General features: G+C 41.3%; 2 protein-coding genes across 2 annotated transcripts in view; both read left to right on the top strand.

The window, feature by feature from the left end:
• Positions 1 to 15: 15 nt before the first annotated feature.
• Positions 16 to 13,724, top strand: LOC134176445 (uncharacterized). The gene is made up of 7 exons (XM_062643116.1): positions 16 to 46; positions 108 to 143; positions 970 to 1,046; positions 8,951 to 9,410; positions 9,476 to 9,580; positions 10,178 to 12,397; positions 13,253 to 13,724. Exons 1-7 carry the CDS (start codon positions 16 to 18, stop codon positions 13,570 to 13,572), a joined length of 3,249 nt encoding a protein of 1,082 aa, XP_062499100.1. The 3' UTR covers positions 13,573 to 13,724.
• Positions 13,725 to 17,584: 3,860 nt separating this feature from the next.
• The window catches only part of LOC134176444 (dehydrogenase/reductase SDR family member 7-like), a 3,575-nt gene continuing 526 nt past the window's right edge, over positions 17,585 to 20,633 (top strand). Inside the window, exons 1-5 of the mRNA XM_062643115.1 lie at positions 17,585 to 17,779; positions 17,891 to 18,008; positions 18,172 to 18,380; positions 18,501 to 18,634; positions 19,115 to 19,300. Of these exons, the coding sequence (XP_062499099.1) occupies positions 17,611 to 17,779; positions 17,891 to 18,008; positions 18,172 to 18,380; positions 18,501 to 18,634; positions 19,115 to 19,300 (816 nt within the window). The 5' untranslated portion in view covers positions 17,585 to 17,610. The remainder of the gene's footprint in view (positions 17,780 to 17,890; positions 18,009 to 18,171; positions 18,381 to 18,500; positions 18,635 to 19,114; positions 19,301 to 20,633) is intronic.

Below are 20,633 nucleotides of genomic sequence, written 5' to 3'. Positions count from 1 at the left end.
GATAAAATTTCTATTATGGGGTCCGTGGAGGATGATTTGCCAGGAGGTAAGAAAGAGCAAACGGAGTTTGTTGCTTGTTTAGAAAATGACAGTTTTCTTTGCTACAGTGAAGGCAGCGTTGGAAGAATCTCACTTCTACAGTGGTAAGTGATGTTGGACAACCGGCATGGTTGGTGTTATTGAGTCAATGGTTTGTATGAACAGGTACTTATGCTCATATGGCATGCATTAAAATCATATATTGGTCCAATTGGCTTAAATCTGTCAAAGACTCATGCTTGGCATTTAGTGATGTTAGGCTTAACTTGTAGACCATATGACCAAAATTTATTGTAGGTTCACGTGTGTGTGTGTGTGTGTGTGTGTGTGTGTGTGTGTGTGTGTGTGTGTGTGTGTGTGAGTGTGCTCTTGCACGAGTATATGCATATTCAGATAAATACTGTAAATTAGTAAGTATAGGCAGTTAAAGTAGACTTTAGCATTGCAAACATGTGATTTACTGTCTTACTATTCAATGATTATCGTCTTATTTAATAAGCCGCTCATAACGTAATGATATTGTTAATAAAAATGCAGAGGAAAGCTCGGGCGAATTTCTTATTTGGTGCAGACTTGGTGGAGTATATTGAAATGGATCGCACATAACCTGTGCGTGCCAAGATAAAAGTGTTTTGTGAAGCTTGAAACTATTGAAGTAACTTCAACTTTATTGCCAGTTACTGTATGCACGTCTTGAATAGAAGGTTTTAAACACCTCTTTGAGTTGTGATGGCAGGAACTCGATCAAATGTGATTATTACAGAACGTCAAGACAAGCACATTTACGTAGATAGTAATATCACGTGAATATACAACTTACTAGAACAGTAGAGAAAACCTCAACTAGATTAATGTGAAATTCGTGATTTGCAAGGGCTTGTTATTGTTATAAATTCAGCTTCATAAAGTAACAAGAATTTTTGATGTCAGGTGTTGATTCTAATCAGAAAACCGGCAATTCGGTTGACGTAGCAACAACTGCTGCTGACGATGATAGCAAGCTGAAGGTATGTACCTATTACAGTTTAATAGTAATAGCATTGTCGGCAGGTCAATATCGCAGTAATACGAAAACTCCATTTTCGAGATAATTGTCTAGCCCCGTGCAAAGACTATATTATCGAGATGATGAGCTTTTCCTTCCACGACGTGACTGTAATTCTATATGTTGGCGGTAGAGCCGCAGGACGGGACTACCTGCATTCCTTTACCTAAGTGCAAATTTCATGCAGGCTTTGTAGATGGTCTACTCGTTCAATGCATGCAACGTACGACACCCTCAGCGACTAGAAACTCTTTTGGTTGCTCTGCCTATTCCTCGAAGTAAGAAAAGGAAGGCAAAAGAAGACGACATAAAGGTATAACTCACACGCTAGGGAAATGATGAGAACAGCATTAGACTACTTTGTTACAAATTTATTAGCAGAGAGCTAATAGCCGCCGACGGCCATTGCCATCAGCTAGTAGTTATCGTAGATGTACATGCATGCTGTGACGTAAAAACATGTGACATATACGTCGGTGATTGTGATTGGTCATTGGACCGGTATTGTGTTTGACTGAGCTAGGGTAGTATAAGAAGCGGTATTAATTCTGATTGAGTTAGATTTGACTGGGTAGCGTTAGCGAGTGGAAGTTGATTAAGATTGCATTTACAATATACGGCACGGTCGACCGTTAAGGGCAGTCTACGCGTCCTCTCGAAAGGTGCTGCCTCCGTCTACGGGAACTCGCAACATTTGGGGGGCTGTCCGGGAGTGAGTCCCAGCAAGAAGAGCGACCAGCAAATCGAGGAGGAGCAGAAGAGACTGCGAGGTTATTCCAGAGGATCGTAGCCGCGAGTAACCGTAAGTGGGTGGTCGAATGGATCGTCATGTATTGACGCCGGCGATAAGCTTGGCCTGAAAGGTGAGGACTTAGCGGCGTTTGTTTCGCAGCAACAGGCGAATGTACACGAAGAACGCCGACTCGAACGCGAACAGCGCCTACGTGAACGCGAACAGTGCCTACGTGAACGCGAGGAATTCAAGCGTCAAGAAGAACCACGAAGAGCCAGTGCGGAAGAAGATGAGCGTACAGAAGAAGCACGGCAAAGACCCAAGATAGAGATGAAGGAACTCGAATTAGAGGCGAGCTCGCATGCAGTTAGAATTAGCGAGGGCGGAGCCCGACAACCGAATCCCAATGTACCGAACTTCTTGTATTCGCAGATGGTACGGACGAGTTAGATAACTATTTACGACGGTTTGAGAGGTTTGCTACCAATAGTGGATAGAATGAAACAGAATGGGCGTCTTACTGGAGCGCACTGTTGACGGGCAGAGCGCTTGATGTTTATTCGAGATTGCCGGATAGTACCGCCAACGATTACAAGCAACTGAAGCAGGCGTTGCTTAAAAAGTACAATTTGACTGATGAAGGCTTCAGACTGAAATTTTGGCGGGAGAGACCGGAAATGGACGAGAGTCCGTCGCAGTTCATCGCACGTTTGCTGAACTACGTGAAAAAGTCGATGAGTCTGGCTGAAGTCGACGACACGTCACCGGCACAGGTGCGTGACTTGTTCGTGAGAGAGCAGTTCCTTGAAGCTTGCCCTCAAGGCTTAGCTGCATTTGTTCGAGAGAAGCCACTCTAGAGCTTGGAGGAGGTGACCGAAGCCGGGGACCGATTTCTAACGGCGCGCAACGGACAACTTCACGTGACTCGACTTCGCGCAACTGAAGAAGTCAGTCTAGACAGTGGATCAGCCACGAATCGTGAAGGTCAGGTAAAGTCAGTTAAGCCATCAGGTATCCAGTACTTTTTCTGTGGCAGATATGGTCATAAAGTCATTGACTGCAGAGACAAAACCAAATGGAACTGTTTCAGGTGTGGTAAGGCAGGTCATGAGGCAAGGAACTGCCGGAGTAATTCCAGGCCTGGAAATACTACTGTCAAGTCCAACTGAGTAGTGCAAAGGAATGATCGCCTGGACTCTGCTACTGAAGCCCATGGTGTGTCAATGGGTAACCTGGAAGAATCAACTGAAGATGGATGCCTACTTCTAGCAAATGGTAAGAAGGTTCTGCTGATAAGCAGTGCTGTGAGTGAGGAATTGTCAATGAATGGTCAGTGCATGCCAGTGTCAGAACGGAGGATTGGTACTTCAGGGGTACGTGTTTTGAGAGATACCGAGTGCATTGCGGTGATAGTGAAGTAGAATATTATACCGGGTGCTATGGATTGATGCAAATGGTGGACAATACCGTTCGTAGAGTACCAATGGCCATTGTTCACATCGAATCACCGTACTTGACAGGAGAAGTCTCGGCACTATGCCCACCTGATGCTGTGTATGATGTGATAGTTGGTAACGTCCCAGGCGCAAGGGCAGCAGACGACCCAGATCCTGAGTGGCATATGGCCAACATGGTCACGACAAGATGCAGCGCGAAGAGAGTATGTGATGTGGCGCCTCTCAACGTACGACCAGTGGAAAAATTGGCTCAAGATCAACCAAGACAAGATTTTGTGGAAATGCAAGGTGGACGACTACACGACAGAAATATGGGAAAAGGTGTAGTCTACAAGGCAGAAATACAGAAAATAATAGTCCACAAACACAGGAAGATAGGTAGATACAAACATCGAAAAAGACCAAAGACATAGGAAGATCTGTAGATACGAATACAGACAGATAATATCCATAAATAGAGACAGAGAAATCCAAAAATATACCCTACAGGCAGTCATAGTCTTAGACAGGCAGGTAGACATAGACAGGGAAAGGGACCCAAACAGAAAGGCAGGTAGGCTGGTCTACAGTTCTTTTTTGCACCTTAGAGATCTCCATACAAGTCCTGGAGGGTTCACCTTTCGTTGGGAGCGGACAGGTCGTACCACGTCCAACGAGGATTGGCGGAGTCTCGAATCGTGCAAACGGTCTTCCACAGTTCTTCGATCTTGAGTCTGCTATCTCATACAAACTATCGTTTCCGGTTTGATGGTTTTGTAGTGTACCTCCGTAGCCTTCCAAGGAACGCACCCTATTACGAGAGAACCTGTGTTGCCCCTTCCGTCTGCAAACCAAGGATCCAAATACTCTATTTTACATGTAAGAACAGCGATTTCCTGCATTGCTGTGTAGAATGGATAGGTTGAAGCGGCTCCATAGTCTACAAGGGTCTCCACACTCTCCTCTTTGAGTATAACCGTACATCCCCAAGCTACAGGGGAGGTACAACCGTAATTCGTGTCTCCTTGGTAGGACGTATTGTAGCATGGTGTCGGGCCTAGTTATTCCAAGGTTCAGTGACGACAGACAACCTCAACGTACAGACCGAACATCGCGATTGGACAGAGTTTTAGTACCATCCTAATCTGCGGTTTTTAATACCGAAGTATGCGACCGGTGGTTTTCTTCGCAATGCAGCCTGGTGCTCGAGTAGAAAAAATCACGGTTGGTCTCTTGTGGTAAGTCCGCCGTCGTGTCAATGCGTCCACGTTTGCCACGTTACGTCGACGATACGATACATTACACAGCTGGACTATAGCCTACATTGCCAGCTCGAATGTAGATCTGTCCACCCATACACACGGTTTCACAATCTATCTCGATCAATCGTTTCGACACAGGTTCAAATACCGTTCCTCACCAACAAGCGATAGGGTACGTGTACCTAATTGTAAAAACTCCCCGGTAATTTGAGTTACAAACGCTGTTTCTCTAGTAACCTGCAACCGAGAGAGGGAAAACATGTCCGATATATGCAGCAATGTATAAGCTTTGGAACAATACCTGTACGACTAGAATCGCATAGCGTCTGCTATCGCACTAGCGAAATATATGGATAACGTCTGTGAACAACCCAAACGGGGGGTGTCCTAATTGTGGACATTTGTTTCTCCGCCACAGAAATCGACTGGGTCTGAGTAACAGCTGGACTAGATACCTGAATGGTTCCCTCACAAACTCGTATTTTGGGCCGTAATTAAAACCATGTTCTGTTGTGTATCGCCACGATTCACCTGCGAAACTTTTAGCATCTGCAAAGTTCCTCCGTTCACATCCACAACTTTTAGGTATACGAATCGATATTTTGTCGCATCATCAAAGTGCGCTGACTTTAGTTTAGCAATTATTGAGTACCTTCGTAAAGTTTTGAGCCTATTTGCGTTGACCGTAACGTTCTAAATAAGCGCATTATGTGCATGGAGGGAAGATGTAATTCCAGTGCATTAAACACGCGAATATCTTTTCTCATACTAGATCTAGACAACGGTAATCCACTGACAATCTAGCAGTTTTCACTGCTACTAAAACCTAGCCCAATAGGGTATGAAATGAGAACGAAAAAGATAGGTGGAATGTCAATGTCAGCGACATTAGTAATCCAGTCAGAATTTTACTTTTTTTCACTGCTACTAGTTCTGGCAACAATAAGACACAAAGGAAACATACAAAATCACCTTGGATAGGTGGAAGGTCAAAACTATCTCGTCTGATATCAATAATCAGCTCCACCAGCAGCGCAAAAAGATGCTAGAATCACAGTTTACAGTTCAGACGTTCACCTAAACATGACTAATTGTCTCCTGCATTGTATCCGAGACACAACACTTGGCTTCTGTAAAGTTTGAAGGGAACGACGCCATTTTACACAGAGGTGATACACCACATAACTTGGTTTTGATCGTGGACCAAAATACCAGCTTGTGAGGCAACCATTTAAATATCTAAGTCCAGCTGTTACTCAGACTCAGTCGCTTTCTGTAACGCAGAAAAATATGTCTATAATTAGCATACACCCTACGTCTAGGCTTTGTACAGACGTTATCCCTTATATTGTGCTAGTTTGCTAGCTGACGTTGTGCGATTTTAGTCGTACAGATACCGTTACGAAGCTTAGACATTAGTGCATATATCGGACATTTTTCCCGTCTCTTCGTGCAGACGATCATAGAAAACTGCGATTATAACTCAGATTACCGAAATTGTCCACAATTAGGTAAACCTGCCCTACCCACGGGAGATCCCGAATCGACACCGCTCTTGTCTTCCAGCAATTGTCGATTGAAGCAGTAGTTATTTCAATGCAATAGAGTAGCTATTTCGGATCCTCCCACCGTATATCGTCGCAGTCGATGCCACTCCTCCTTGCGTTGTCGGAGAGAACCGTGTCGTTCGACGAATGCGCGAATTTTGCTATAGAGGGATTACATCTTGGTGTATACAAGGATAGCTAGAATTCGATGCCACTGTCGAGAAGATCTGCCCTCTGTTCGCGTTGACTTTGCGCTTTTGAAATCTGTAACAACTTCTGCACAAAGGGCGGACAGTGACGATCTTGGTATCGTTTGAAACCGCAAGGTCCCGGATGTTTTATAGTTACGGTAACAAAGACGTATGTATTACACAGACGTTTTGATAAGGCTTTTGCTTATCAAGAGTCATTAGGGTTCTTGACTCATTAAGAAGGTACTGTCTTACAACAAGAATGCAGCTAATAGAGGAAGTAGCCAATTAGCAAGGTCACTAAGCGGTCCGCTGTCTTGACATAAACACACAGATGCTCTTCCTTCGCGAGTAGTTGCTTGGTATTTCTGACTCCTATTCTCCTTCTCTTTCGTCTTGATATCCTGCGACTTTCTTTACCGTTACCTAACATCTTTGTATTGTAATGTGACCTCTAAATTCTACAGTTAATGGGATATCACGTAACATCTGTGTGTGGTAAACAAATACAGCTGCATCATTTGTCACTTCCGAACGCAAAGTCAACGCGAACAGAGAGTATGTATTCCTATATATAGCCTGCTTTGCAAAGCGCAATGTCTACAGAGACAGTCCTACCGAGCATACTGGACATGTTGTCCGTTGGTGTGGATATACCGACCATTGAAAAACACGGCTATGCACCACACCATGTACTCTTAGAGCTGGACAACGAAAGTCTGGACAAAAATCTACAAAAGGTGGGATTGGATACTCTACGTATCATATGCGAGATAGGAAATAATACTCGTCGCGTAGGAACGACTTCGAAGTACTATTGTCGTATTGAACGCGAGTTCGGTTGTTGTTACAGTCGTGGAATACTCTGTCTTGGATAATACTGGCGCCCAAGCTTCGAGAGACTAGACTGCGATGCTATACACTCTACGAAAGGAGCCGGTCGTAGATACAAATCAGCTCGTAGGACACACCAAGATGTCGTGTTCGTTGTTTGGAAACTGGGTATAGCCGAGGATACACATTAAAGTGGGAGCGGTAGACCAATTCGGATGTCTCTTGTCCCGACGGCCAGAATCACCTATGTTTGGTCGCACGACATCGGACAATGCGCTCCATCGAAAAAATCTAGCCCTATACATAGCCTGCTTCGTAAAGTGCAATGTCTGTAGATCTAATATCCACAGAAACAACGTCCAATACCTATCCCTAGACCCACTAGAGTGCGCAATAGTGGTGTCTGACGAGATGCCAGGGGAACGTCCAATACCTACCCCTAGAGTAGCAACTAAACTGTTGTCCGATGCGGAGCCAGTGGTACAAACAAGAGCAATCCCTCGCATGCAAGATAAGCTAGACACCAATGTGGATATATCGACTATAGAACACTATGGCTATCCACCCCCACACAGACTACTAGGACTAGACCTGTACAACCTCGAATGTATTTTACAAAAGGTCTGATGGGATATACGACGTCTTGGTGGGAAATCTAGAAGTAGAGATCCGATTGCGTTTCGACCAGCTAGAAACGGAATAGATGCATTGTCGTCGTATAACAAGCAATTTGGTGGATAGAGAAATACTGCAAGAATTTGTCGCACAAACTGCCAGCGATTGTAGACTCTCTGAGCCTGTCTGTAGCCACAACTATTTTTGGATTGGATCGCACATGTAGAAGCAAGACTAGTGCTCTATAGAAAAAGAGAAAGAGCTTGTGTCTATTCTTTGAACCCTAGAAGACCAGGGACGCATATCCGAAAACAAAGTTGGTATAGTGTGTTCTAAATGTCTCAGATAGACCCATTATCTGTTGAGTCTGTTTCTTTTGATCTACAAGATATGTTATATTGGTCGAGGTTTCGGATAACTATATGTGTGGAAGTACAAAGTCATGGAAGTGGGAGACTACACTGAAGCTCGTAGTATACCAGTATATCAATACTACAAAGTATGTATATTTGGATCGCAGCAACAACAACAACTTATACTACTCCAACAGCAACGCAATTTTGCATTAGAAAACTATTGGACAACATATCCTGCTTACTTCTAGTTGCAAGGGTTATTCTATTGCGAAATATCCATAGCATATAGGCAGTGTCTAGCTCGAAGGAGCCATCAAACTAGACACTGCTTGTGTACGTGCTTGTGTACGTGCTTGTGTGTGTGTGTGTGTGTGTGTGTGTGTGTGTGTGTGTGTGTGTGTGTGTGTGTGTGTGTGTGTGTGTGTGTGTGTGTGTGTGTGTGTGTGTGTAGGTATGTATGTGTGTGCACATGCTATATTAGTAAATAGCTCTTCTTGTTGTGAGTTGATTTAAGGTCCTGCTTATCAATAGTAAACGATCATGCACAAAGTAATTTATATCATAGGCGTGATTTAGTTCTATTGAAAGATAAGTGCTCCGTTCATTCAAACTGCTCCTCACTTGTATCTAGTTACAGCTGCGATTGATTTAAATCTTTTCTGACACCTACTTTGAGTAATTGACGTTTTGCTATTGTATCTGTTAGCTGTACTAAGTTTGTTCGCAGCTTTCCATAACAGTAGGGCTTTATTGTACCTGCACATGTCCGTGGAAGCTTGCTCAACAGTCTATATATAGTCTAATTGACCACACCTTTAATATGGTCTACTGCAATTGTTATGTATAGGAATGTCTGAAGTTAAATTTGAAACTGTTATTTTGTTTTTTCCAGCCAAATCTAGCTTCTCAAGGCTGGAAATACGACGCATTTTTGTGCCATTCAGGTGTAAACGACTCATTCGTTCGCCTTTTAGACAAAGAGATGCGGAAGCACAAAATTGTAGCCTTCTTATATAGTGATTCCTTGCAAATGAAAGAAATTGCTCAGAAAGAAATTGTTGAAGCCATCATACTCTCTCCCTTCTTTGTCGTTATACTCAGCCAAGAATTCATTGGCAAGGAACAGCCGACGGCGGAGTTAGAAGCAGCTCTTGAGTTTGACCCAATCAACAAGACGATTATACCAGTGTTCTACAATGTTACTAACAAACAATGGGAACAATCTACAATCGAAAACTCTAAGCTATTGCCAAAAAATACCAGCATTGAGAGAAAAAAGGAAACGGAAGAAAAATTTGCTACTCTTGTTGCCGAGCGGGTTCAAGGTCATGTTGAAAGCCAACGACGTCAAGGTCATTCCTCCTATTAATACTAGAATCATGTTTTTGCTTTTATATTGTTTCTTAACTGTATTTAGATAAGCTACAGGTTTGCAATCTCCGTGAATTTACTGAAAGAAACTTGAACAAGAGTGGTATTCAGATTCTTAACGAATTGAAAAGGGAACTGCGACAGCAGAAAGGTGCGTTACCACTGGCAGTAGTAGTTGATTTAATGAACAAATGTGTGTGCATGTATGCGTGGTCATTATTGTCCGTGGATCTTTGCATATACGAGCATCTCGTATCTCAACTATCATACAAAATGCGGTACAGTCGGATATCAGTCATCAGAACACTGTGGGACCTCATCACTTTGATTATTGCGGATAGTTGACATTAGCTCTTGGTGGCTCGCAAACAGGTGCTCCTGGGCCTCTGAGGCTGCTTATTCGTACCCATTTAATTTTAACCGAATACTTTACAATTAGAAATATTCGGTGGGAATTTGTTGCCTGTAAATTCTCTAAGAGAACTGTTTACCTAAATTTGAATCCCACTGAAGTTTGAAAACAGAATAGCACAGACATAAAGACATGCTTGAGCATGTGAATGCTCCTCAATTGTCGATCCAAGCAATAATGAGCGGCCACGCGGTAATGGCGACAAACAGTCTATGTTCTTGTCTTTTCACTTGTTTCGAATCTCATTCCGCATGCTCTGTATCCTGCTTTTCAAAATTGAATATCAGGCGTTGATTTTTCGAATATTAAAGAACTAATGTGTTTTTTATTTGGTAGGATCTGGTCATCTCCAGTTTGTAGACAAGCGAATATTTGAAGAAGCTTGCAAGAAGGGAATGATAAGAGTGTTTCGCGTACTGCTCGATATAATCGGAGAAGAGGATGCAGGCAAGTCTTGTCTCGGAGATTCCATTTTGGACAAACCGTACATTGAATTTCGAGAAAGTACCAAAGGGGTAAAGCTGAGAATGATGACACATGCCATTGGTGATAAAACAAATTGGATGGAATTGAAAGATGAAGAGGAGAGGCAGAAACATCTCAGCAGGCTATTGGCAAAAGAGTACGTAAAGAAAACCAAGCAAGAATCGGATTCTAAGACACAACACAGGCAAGGCGTTGAAATTGAAGAAGGAGAAGAAGAAAAACTAATTGAAGCAGATGGCGGTGTCGATGAAGTTCCTGAACATGCTGCTGACCAAATTGTTCATGTTACTGGCCAAGATGTTCATGTTCTTCAGCAAAGAGTTCCTAGACATGATGAATACAAGGACTTCAACCGCGCTAAAGAAATAGACCAATACGTACAAGATGCTGTCTCTATGATGGAGAAAGACAAAGAAGAGCTGCGCAAGTGCGAAAATATGGTCATTATTAATATGATGGACAGAGGAGGCCAAGATCAGTTTCTATCAACACACGCTGCTCTTATGGCCGATCACGCTTTTCAATGTACAGTCTGTCTCTTGGTTTTTGATGGCTCAAAGAAATTGGATGGAAATGTGTCTCAATCTGAATTTCGTCGCCCAGACGGAAGCGTCATTACAAAGCCACGCGATATAGCGAAAACAAGAGCCGATCTCATTCGCTACTACTTTAGTGCTCTCTATGCAGCTTTTCCCGCCGGTAGAACGCGAAACAAGTTTTTTGGCAAAGGGCGGGTCAAGAGAGCACCTGCAACCTTTCTGATCTCATCTAGAAAAGACAAGACAAAAGGGAAAGGCGAATTTGTCGAACGCCAGGAACGCATCATACGAGAAATTATCCGTGAAATGAACTTTGGTGATCACATTGTGTCCTTTGGTGAAGATTCATATGAAGTGTTGTTTCACGTAGACAATACGAAGTCAGGAAGTGGCAATCCGGATCCTACAATTGTTCTCATCAAGGAAATAATTATAAAAATGGCCCACGATTATTGGACTGAAGACGATGTGATCCCATTGACGTGGGCTGTGCTAGATAAAGGTCTCGGCCGACTGCAAATGGCTGGTCATAAGATTCTGGATATTCAGGATGTTTACGAATTAGCTGCCAGAGTGTGCGACATCTCATCAAACGAGGAGTGCCGAGAAGCTCTGCGATACCTTTGCAGTCTTGGATCGATTGGATTTTACCATAATGTCGCTGTTCTCGATCAGAAGGTACTTCCCAACCTTCAGTGGGTTGCTGATATTTTGGCGATTTTTGTAACAGTTCTTGATGACAAAAAAATTCCTCCAGGTTTGTCATATTCTCTAATGCAGCTACACAAACATGGCAAAATGTTGTGGAATCTTGCCGAGTTTCTTCTGCAAGACGCCAAAGTAGAAGAAGATAATTATATAGTTATTCTCAAATTGCTGCATCTCTTCGATGTTATATCAGGAACGTGTTTGCCATCATCTAATGTTGCAGCTGATGTTGATATTCGGTGCAATCAGGACTTTTACGTTCCCTGCATGGTTACAAAAGATGTGATTCAGACACCTTTTTTTTATCTCTCAGCTTTGTGCTCATCTACAGGACCTCCACCTCTTTTCATTGTTCCAAAAGGCTTTAGTAGTTTCCTCAAGCCTCTCTTTTACCGTCTCGTCACTCGTATGATCAGCAAATACGCCCAGTCTTCACCAAAACTCAGCAGAAAACAGGTGATTCTTCATCTGCGTAAAGATGTGGATCTCGAGTTGGTCTATACAGAGAAGGCTGTCATCGCTACCATTTATTCTCCGGGGCGCAAAACGCTACCTGTTAAAACAGTTCTTGGTCCACTTTGCAATAAAGTTCGAGTGACTCTAGTAGAACAACTAACTGAGGCCAAAAAACGAGGAATGGATGGCTTTCAGTTTGAAGTTTGCATTCATGATGCAGTTGATGTAAATCTTGAAGATTATAATCCAGAATGTTTGGCATCACTCGCTAACTATCCAGAGAATGACATTCTTGTTAACGGAAATGACGATAGCATTGTTGAACCTGAGGATCTTGATATGTGGTATTGCAGCAGCTCTGATGAAGGTGAGTCAGCTATTATTGTAAAAGGAAGAATTAGGTTATTTCACATCAGGTTATACATCATATCATGATAGCAATATTTCATTAAAGAGTCTCCCTAAAATTTATTAGATATCGATAAATGTGTGAAGAAAGCAAGATCAAAGTAATACAAACGCAAGGAGAGATGCAGGAAATGAACTATACGACTGTTTGCATGTTGTTTGCTTGTCCTTGCATAAACATCTGTAGCATTAACGAAGCAGTTGTCGCTACCGTCAATGCAGTTGGTGGCCTTTCAGTCTTATTATGCTTGTAGACTGGCATCACTGGAAGGCTATCCATTCACTAAAACTTTTGTCGACGGAAATGGTGACAACATTGTGCCTCCTTGTTGTATTGGTGTGTGTTATAGCAAATGTGGCGACGGTAGTATATTATACAATGTTATATTTCTGCTTCTATTATACAACTGCCCAACAGGCTTGCCACTAGCGCAGTTCTGTGTAAACTGGTTTAGTCATTACTATTGAATTTTACTTTACCGAAATACGATAGAACATAATGGTAACTACATGTAAAGCTAACATTGTGTGAAAACAGCCTAATTAAAAAGGCAGCAGTAAACTTGTAAGACATTTCCTAACTGCTACAAGAACTACCATGCAAACTTTAGGCAGCTGTATGTCGACTAAAACGTTAGCAAACAATGCACTAATTAATCACATCATTAAATAAAGGAGAACACTTGGTAATATGTTTATATGTTCTTCCTTTGCGCGAAAGTGGAATAATTAGTGTATTTTGTGAAAAATTTAGAATTAATATTACATTTGGGTTTAAATATATTTATAAACGGTTTATTGTATTTCGTTGTAGATTGTACGAATGATGAGACGGCAACACCGACAGACCTTGCAAAACTTGCCTCAAAAATTGAAATCTTCATGGAACGGTTTGCTTCGGAATTGGATGCGGAGCTATTTACCTTCAGTAAAATTAAGAAGATACAGCGTGAAAACAATACTCCCTTCATGCAAGCTAGTGCTATGTTGGATACATGGAAGTGCCATCATGCTGAGAAAGCATATCGTCGCTTGTTAATTCAGGCATTAATTAATATTGACAACAGATTGGCGGCTAATGAAGTTTTTGGTGAAGCAATTGTAAGGCAGGTGTCGCCGCAACAGTTAAACTAAAGAATTTTATTCCAAGATTGACAGTGTGTGTAGTTTACTTAATTAAGGTTGAGTTGGCGAAACAATGTTATTCTGAATCCGATAAATAGTTGCATTAATTTGTTTCAAAGCAGAAATGTATTATGAAACCTATATTATAAGACCTGGCTATCTGTCTGCTTCTTTGTCCACATGCTTTGGCATGAAATGTACAAGGAAAGACTGTTTGGTCGAATGTATTACAGCAATGATAGATGACATGAACGGGTCGGTATATGCACAAGCCGTCTTCTAGGCACCTTGTATTCTGTAAAACTTTTGTCAATTTGGGTCGAGCCCATAACTTAGACAAATTTAATTAATTAACTTAAATCGAAAGAGTTTGAGAGGAAACTCGAGTTCATTAAGCTTGTGTATGAACATTGGCAGAAATCGGCATGTCAATCTGCTAAAACTAAACGCACATTTGCAAAGGCTGGAGTCCACATCGTACATGTATTCAAAGGCGGATCCAGAACCTGATCGAAGAGGAGGAACAAAACCAATCACGAATAGTATGATGTCACATTTATTAAAAGTGATGTGAAATTGCTTTAGTCGTCCATTAAATTAAGATGACAGATGCGTTAAATTCTGTTCCGAGAAACATGTATAGATATCTTGACTTAGTTTAGAACTACAGAAGACAAGTAAAACTGCAGCAAAGCCTTTCTGGTAAGGAAGCTTTGGTCACGAGTTGAAGCAAGTTGACTGGGTAATCTGAGTCCATGCACTGACTGACGAAAATAATCAGAAGACGTATTTCTGAAGGGGGGCACGTGCCCCCAGTGCCCCCGTCTGGATCCGCCTCTGGTATTAACACGTTTACTCGATCGCTATTGTAGTGGCGCGTAGCAAGTCATAAATTGATGCGTGTCACTCTCTCTCCGATCGCCCTACAGCTCCGCAATGCATGTCAGGTTGTGCATCTGGTTTGGTGTACAGACATGGCATGGGCATGGCTTATCAACGTCTGCATGGTCTGGCCGGGTAGCATGACCCCCATACACATGTACAGTTCTGTCCATAGAAACTGGAATTTGTCTATAGAATAGCATAGTGGCAAATAATTGAAAGCTACGAGTCAAAGAAACGGGACTTTGAAGAAGTCACGTGACTTGCGAGGAGCGTATACTAACGGGGTTCTATTTGTCCCAAATCTCTGTGGCTGGCTGACTATGTACGCCAAAAAAATAACCATATATGGGTGTCACGCTTCAGGAATGTGTGGTATGCAAGCGAGTGACCAATCACGACGCATTATTCTTCTTTGTGTCGCACGCGGTAACGAGGGATAATGGTCGGGCAGCCAATCACTACGCGCTGTTCGACATGAGAGAACATCTAGCCAGAAAGACGTCAATTTTTGATCAGAGACAACAGAAACGTTGTATTTCAAGTAGAGCTACCTGAAAATCTACGAGCATCCAATCTTGCTGCCGTAGAATGCACAAACGTGAAGAGTAGTGCGCACGTTACGTACGGGACTTCCTTGCTAACGCGCGTCGCCAACTACCGATACCGTAGCTAATGTTTCATTGAAATGTATACTTTAATTGTAGTTGGGAATTGTACTTCAAACAGAAGACATTCAAATAGTCTCGCGACTGTGCCGATATTAAAAATGGAGGCTCTAGGGCGAGGTGGAGAGAATCGACTGGTGGTCCGGGAGCACCCAGCCGGCGGTACTGTGAACCACCCTTGCCGGAGTTGCCAACAGAAGTTGAGACAAAATTCGTAGGGGCGGTAGCGCCGGCTTCTATTCTGTCTACGGTCGGTGGAAGGAGCAGTTGGCAGGCGCGGTGTTCGGATACACTCTGCAGCTGCGTACATACACGAGAGTCGTTTGGAAAAGATAAATTTGCTCCACTCCGGATAGAAGCTACTCCCAATGAGTATTGCTTCGTAGCTTTCATTTGAAGCGACGCTCGACGGAGGTTCACGCATTACTAGTAGCCATACTAGAGGAGATAATTGAAAGCTACGAGTCAAAGGGACTGGACTTTGAAGAAGTCACGTGACTTGCGAGGAGCGGTATACTAACGGGGTTCTATTTACCCCAAATCTCTGTGGCTGGCTGGCTGACTATGTACGTCAAAAAATGACCATATATAGGTGTCACGCTTCAGGAATGTATGGTATGCAAGCGAGTGACCAATCACTAAGCATTATTCTTCTTCGTGTCGCACGCGGCAACGAGGGGCAATGGCCGGGCAACCAATCACTACGCGCTGTTCGACATGAGAGAACATCTAGCCAGAAAGACATCAATTTTTGATCAGAATCAAAAGAAACGTTGCATTTCAAGTAGCGCTACCTGAAAATCTACGAGCATCCAATCTTGCTGCCGTAGTATGCACAAACGGGAAGAGTAGTGCGCGTGTTACGTACGGGATTTCCTTGCTAACGCGCGTCGCCAACTACCGATACGTTAGCTAATGTACGTAACGCGATACAAAGACATACAGAATTTATAAACTATAGCTTTGGAAAAATTAGAACCGGCTTCTCTCCTGTCTACGGTCGACAGAAGAAGCAGTCGGCAGCTGCGGTGTTTGGATATACTCTGCGTACCTTGCTTCGTAGCTTTCATTTGAAGCGACGCTCGACGGAGGTTCACGCATTACTAGTTAGTGCGTCATATTAAAGTGTCCTTCTGTCGCTTCCTAGTTACTTAAGATCCTCTTCTGTAGCTACACACTGCTTTGGAGTAGCGTATCCTCGGTACTCGAAGCATATCAAATTCAACTAACCGTAATCAATAGTTAAGTATTGGATAAGGTTTGTGCTTTTATCAGGCCAAGAGCTGCAGAGATCCAAATCTGTCGTAAAAGGCGTCCTCTATATATAGCCACAATCTATTCAATTGACCGGTTATGAGTGAGCTTTGTTCATTGATAACCTAAAACTTTGCTGCTAAAACAGCTAGGTATGCTGCCATGCTACGTTTCGAATTCTTGATGAATAAAAAGTCAAACGCTATCACTTATGTTTACTTACAAATAAATAATTATTTAAATTGTTTCTTACTTAATTAATTACGGAAATAAAGAAATTCAATTAATTTAGACTATATCGTAACGGACTTAATTAAGATTGTATCTATTGTCTAATGAAGTCTGAACGTAATTTTTCTAACTGTGTTTTGCTTCCTGATACATCAGCGAATGCAGCACATTGCACGCTCTGCGCGCATCCCCGGGTCAGTAAAATCTGGAACTCTTCCATTTTGGTCGAAACTTGGTACAACTACTCTAGCTGTAAGATTGTAGGCTACCATAGCATGGATAAGCGATCGTAAATAAATGATCATCGCTTGGTCTTCTTTTGTCTGACTAAGAAACCTAGAGGCTATTATCTAGACTGGCAAATCCTTTTCAGCCCTAACCTGAGACTGAGTCAGACTCTGACAGTTCAGGCTCTCACAGTTCAGATTCGCGTGATTTATATCGCGTTTTTAATAATGAAAACGGACAATTTTGTAAATTTAATTGATTCATGGTGACGTCATATGTAGAAATTATCACTGCGCCACCCCTCAATAAAACCCTCGATCTACCTACCACTATGATGAAATGCAATAAGTCGAACTACATGAATATGCCCAAATAGTATCTTTCTTATATACACCTTCTCCAAAATTGTAAATTTTAAGATTTTCTAATAGTAGTCTAGTTGCTAAATTTAATTAATTAAGTTTCAATATTTTTTGTTTATTAATTAATTATTTAATATATGATATCGAAATCTTGCCTAACTTTTTCTTATAACTTTTTTTGACGTCATCTACTACATTGTCTAGTTAGTAAAGAGTTTGTTGTTGTGTGTGGATCTCTTATCTAAATTTGGATTGTTTTCTCTGGTTGAAAGTTTTGCTACCGTAGCTGTCAGGGCATTATTATCGACATTCCGCATCGTTGCGTAGTTTCTGGACAGCCTCGTACCACTGACCCCTTAGCGACATCGTGTCCGGTTCCCGTATGTTAGAGCTAGACCAACACTCTATATGTATGCTTCTCTATGGCTTTCGTCGCTTTATCTTTGCTGCTCGTTGGTGTGACAGTGTTGCTCTACGTATTTTGGAAGTTTAGTAAAGCTGATGCAGACATTAGTCTCCTCTTGAAGCCAACCCCAAAGAGAGATCACTTCAAAGACAAAGTTGTGTGGATTACCGGTGCATCTTCAGGCAGTAGGTCGCGTTCTTGAGTTTTCTAATTGTTACTAAGACAATAAAGTGAAGAACCAAGCAACTAGGATCACTATTCAAAACTCTTACAATTTACACTTTCTTTTTGTTTAGTTGGTGAGGGTGTGGCTAAGATACTTGCTAGGCAAGGAGCTCGACTCATTATTTCATCAAGAAACAGAGAAAAGCTAGAAAACGTTCAGATGTCATTGAACAATGGACACAATGTTAAGTCAGTTAATTACCAATATTAATTAATATATTTAATTAATAAATTGCATTTTAAAATAATGGAAAAAGGGAAAAACAAATAAAGTATTAATAATTAATATTTGCACTCAATTTTTTTAATTTTTTTTTAATTTGTTATGCAACAATAAATTCTTGATTTACAGGATTTTGGTAGTTGATTTATCGAAACTTGAAAATCCTACGGACGTGGTCAAGCAGGCATGGGGCCTGTATGGACACATCGATGTACTGGTTAACAGTGCAGGCATCTCTTGTCGCGTTCCAGTCGAAGAGGTGACAGACGAGTTGTTAAGGACTGTGATGGAGGTTGACTTCTTTGGGCAGATTGCACTTACTCAGGCTGTTTTACCAGGTGAGGTTGCATGAGCATTACTATACTATTAGGGTCAATGCAATAAATTGGCAAATAATTTATGTAAGGAATTGCTAGAAATGATTTGTTTATGGTGATTGATATGTTTGTGTTATATAGGAATGATGGAACGTGGGTGTGGTCAGATTGTGAGTGTTGTGTCTATTCTTGCAAAGTTGGATTTTCCATTGAGGGCGCCGCTTACAGCAGCTAAACATGCCATGAATGGATATATGTCTGCTCTGAGAGTTGATGTATGTGTTCAGAAATATGTTGCTGGGATTAATTAATTAAGTGCCATGTCTGATTAAGATGGAGGTATAGGAATGTATGGAACTAACAGTATCAAAATACATGTCTGTCCACTCACACGACTTGAACTTTGGTCCATGCTTCATATACCTCCGTTTTAATCAGGCAACTTTTACTCACACACACACACACACACACACACACACACACACACACACACACACACACACACACAAACACACACACACACACACACACACACACACACACACACACACACACACACACACACACACACACACACACACACACAACTCACACACACAACAACAACAACAATTAAAAACAAATCAACTTTAGCCATTGGCATATTGTCATGACAAATTGTTGTGAAGTAATTAACCAACACTAATGCAGAAACAGAGAATGGAAACAATGAAAAGTTATGATGAAAATATTACAGCAATTACATTTACTTTTAGATGGTTGGGAATGGCATTTCTGTGTGTAGCATAATGCCTGGTCCTGTTAGTACAAATCTCAGTAAGAATGCTCTTCTTGCTGATGGAAGGGCATTTGGACAGACGGACAACACAATTTCTACTGGGATGAAAGTTGAGAGATGTGCTGAGCTAATTATCAAGGCAATGGCATCTAATGTGGAAGAGGTGACGTCTTATTATGTAATTGAAATTCTATATCATGAAAGTAGCCAAAAGTTTTGTGTATAAGTTGTGGTGTGAATGGTTGGAAAATGATGTTGTAGCTGCATACATGCAGTAGACAAGATGACCTAAGAAAGCGATCAGGGTGTATCAACTGTACATACTACTAAGTTGCAATTGGCATGTATTATGCCAGTATGTACAGTCTGCATCTCTAGTTTACTGTTCACCTATGGACAGACAAACAGACCAATGGACAGACTGACGTTCAGACAGATAGACAGATGAATGGACATACAAACCAAGCCGATGAGCGACAGGCAGATGGACTGACAGACAGATGAATAGAAAAACAGAATTATCTTTCTAGCCAGGAGTTTTGCACAACGGCCACTAATTTTAATAATAACTGCACCCATAATGACGTAGTGTCTACGCCCACTATTGCTCCTAAACATTGTACTGTACTACGTATTGAAAATCAACAATTACAATGTTTTGTTGGCTACCTACCTATTAATTTTCTTGCTTAGCTAGGCTTTAGAATTAGAATTAACCAAAATTAATTAAAAATTAAATTTATATTGAACGTTGGACAATGATATATATATATATATATATATTTGATTTAAATTAAGAAACCTAATTTTCATTATATAAATTTAAATCAACTTTTATGGTATATATTTATTTATGTATTTATTTATGTATTTATTTATGTATTTATTTATTTATTTATATTTTTATGTATTTATTTATCTATTTATGGTCGCCCTATGGACGTAGCTATAGTATAGAAAAACACCACTACAAGCATTGGCTACAGACGAAACATTGAGATGTTTGGCTATCCTTCCAGAGTTTTATTGCCAGAGTTTTGCAGACAGTTGTTAGTAATAGCTGGGCTGAAACTTTTGACGTGTAGACATCATAGACCTCTACACGATGGACTTCAGCAGTTCAACACTATATTCTGACCAGTCTCTATATGACTCAAGGATAGAAAAAGCAACCACATGCATAAGATGAAACATTAAAGTCTTTCTCCAATTCTTCAGCTTGAGCAGCAGCACCAGCCTTTGCAGCTACATTGATGACTTGTGAGGAAGAAATGAATGTCCCACTGAGACTTAAAATTATTGCTTTTATTGTATATTTTATCTAATATTTAAAATATGACATAACAGGTTTACTGTTACTGTTTAATTTACACCTCAATAATTCTTTTGATTTTGTGCATGTAGAGACGTTCGAGAAAATTGATAAATGAAGTAATAGTAAACATTCTTGCATTCTGAGGCATTTAGCAATTTATTGATGATGTTATTTATTAAAT

This window comes from Corticium candelabrum, chromosome 2 (assembly GCF_963422355.1).
Source record: "Corticium candelabrum chromosome 2, ooCorCand1.1, whole genome shotgun sequence".
Classification (NCBI taxonomy): domain Eukaryota; kingdom Metazoa; phylum Porifera; class Homoscleromorpha; order Homosclerophorida; family Plakinidae; genus Corticium; species Corticium candelabrum.
The sequence above is the reverse complement of the archived record's forward strand: the minus strand, read 5'-3'. Positions and strand labels throughout refer to the sequence as shown.